This window comes from Zingiber officinale, chromosome 2B, assembly GCF_018446385.1.
Source record: "Zingiber officinale cultivar Zhangliang chromosome 2B, Zo_v1.1, whole genome shotgun sequence".
NCBI lineage: Eukaryota > Viridiplantae > Streptophyta > Magnoliopsida > Zingiberales > Zingiberaceae > Zingiber > Zingiber officinale.
Window position 1 is genome coordinate 74,683,352 of NC_055989.1, and position 1,977 is coordinate 74,685,328.

A 1,977-nucleotide genomic window follows, 5' to 3' on the forward strand; every position below is an offset into this window, starting at 1 on the left:
AGGAACAAAATAACCCTAAAATTATCAACTAAGCATTAAAGTTACCCTAAAACCATCATCTAAGTATTAAAATATCCCTAAAATTATCATTTAAATATCAAAATAACCCAATAATTATCATCTAAGTATCAAAATAACCCTAAAACCATCATCTAAATACCAAAATATTCCTAAAATTACTAAAATAACCCTAAAATTATAATTAAAAAATGAAAATAGTAGATGAAGAGCTTAGGGTTTCTATCGAAAAGATTAGGAGGAGAAGTCAGAATACAAAGGGTTTAGGGCGTCGGGTTAGAGGAAGGGCGTCACGTCGAAGGGCATCGGGTTGAAGTAGAATAATCACCGGAGACAAGGAAGAGGAATCGCACGGTGTGAAGAGGAAGAAGGGAAGGAGAATCGTGCCGGAGAGGAGAATCGCACTAGAGAGGAGAATCGCAGGAATAGAAGAAGAGAAAATCGCACAGAAATACGAGAAAGAGAAGGTTCTGTGTATTAGGTTAAGTGCAAATCTTAGCGACGATTTTTGTCATATTTTGTCGCTAATCGAAAACTTTTGTGACGAATTTTAATTAACAAATTGTCGCTAAAATTGGTATTTAGTTGCTAATCTAATACTGTTAGCAACGGATTTTACTTAAAATTCGTCGCTAATCAAAATATGTTGGGGATGAATTTTGATAAATTCGTCGCTAATGTTTTGACAATTTTTTCCCCAATATTTAGCAATGTTTGATCCCGGGACTTGTAATATGATTGTTATTAGTGATGAGTTTAATTAAAATTGTTGTTAATAATAAATTTTAGTTAAGAACCACTAACTAGTTGATAATATTTCATTAATGATTGTTTGTAGTGAGAGAATTATAATAATACATATTTTTATATAAAAATAATTTAATAATTATTAATAAATCTTAAAATATAATGTAATTTAATTTTCGATTTGAGTGCGGAGATTCTTAATTACACAGTAAGATACATAGTAAAATAACAGCATTAATAATTTGCGCATCAACGTTTACAACTCTATTTTGTATCCCATTTATTTATTAATTGTTTCCAAGGGAATTCTTGACTCGCATACCCTAATTTCACACCATGTATGATCGCACAGGATTTTATGCAGCAGTAGTGCTCGTCCCCACCGCCGCGACTCCTAAAATCTTCAGATACTCGTCGGCGTCCGGCACCAGCCCCTTCACTGACTCCTCCGCCAGGAACCGGTCCGCCCATTCCGCCAGCTGAGGAAACTCCTCCGCATCCAAAAGTTTTACGCTTTTGCCCTTCTCCAGCGCCACGATCCACCCCAGGCAGCTCCCCAGCGCGATGTCCAGGTAGCCGACGGCGTCCCCGCCGAAGAAGCCCTTCCCTTTGCCGCACACCGCGAAGGCCTCTTCCAGCAGCCCCAGGACCTGCCGGATTTGCCCGGCCAACTCCGTCACCTTCGCCGCTTCCTTCTCCGGCCTCATAGCTCTAATTAAAGCAGGCAACTGGTACAAATCGAAGAAATCGGAGTCAAATATTTTGTTTTTATTCGATGGATTTCGAAAACAGGGATCTTTACCTTGTCGTCGATGTAGACGGCCCAGAACCGAGCGATGGCGCGGTCGAAGGGGGCGGCGGGGAGGATGGAGGAGGACCCGCCTCCGTCGGTCCACTCCTCGTCGATGTACTGGACGATGACGGCGGACTCGCAGATAGGTTTTCCGCGGTGGAGCAGCACGGGGATCTTCTTGTACACCGGGTTGGACTTCACCAGGGTCTCGCTCTTCGGCTCTGCTAAGCGCACCTCCACGAGCTCGTACTGGACTCTCTTGAGGCGGAGGGCGATGAGAACCCTGATAACGAAGGGGCTCAGCGAGACACCCAAAACCTTCACGTCCTCCGCCACAGCTCCGGCCATGGGAGTGCAAATTGATCCTGGTGTTGGCGAATGATGGCTGAGTACCTCGCCGGCAGTGGTTCGGCTATTTA

The 1,977-nt window shown here is 43.1% G+C and overlaps 1 protein-coding gene across 1 annotated transcript; it reads right to left on the reverse strand.

Annotated features, from left to right (window-relative positions):
• Positions 1-979: 979 nt before the first annotated feature.
• On the reverse strand, positions 980-1,977 carry LOC122045898 (glutathione S-transferase U15-like). The gene is made up of 2 exons (XM_042606319.1): positions 1,568-1,977; positions 980-1,493 (listed from the first exon to the last, which is right to left on the reverse strand). The coding sequence occupies exons 1-2, from the start codon at positions 1,904-1,906 to the stop codon at positions 1,122-1,124; spliced, it is 711 nt and encodes a 236-aa protein (XP_042462253.1). The 5' UTR covers positions 1,907-1,977; the 3' UTR covers positions 980-1,121.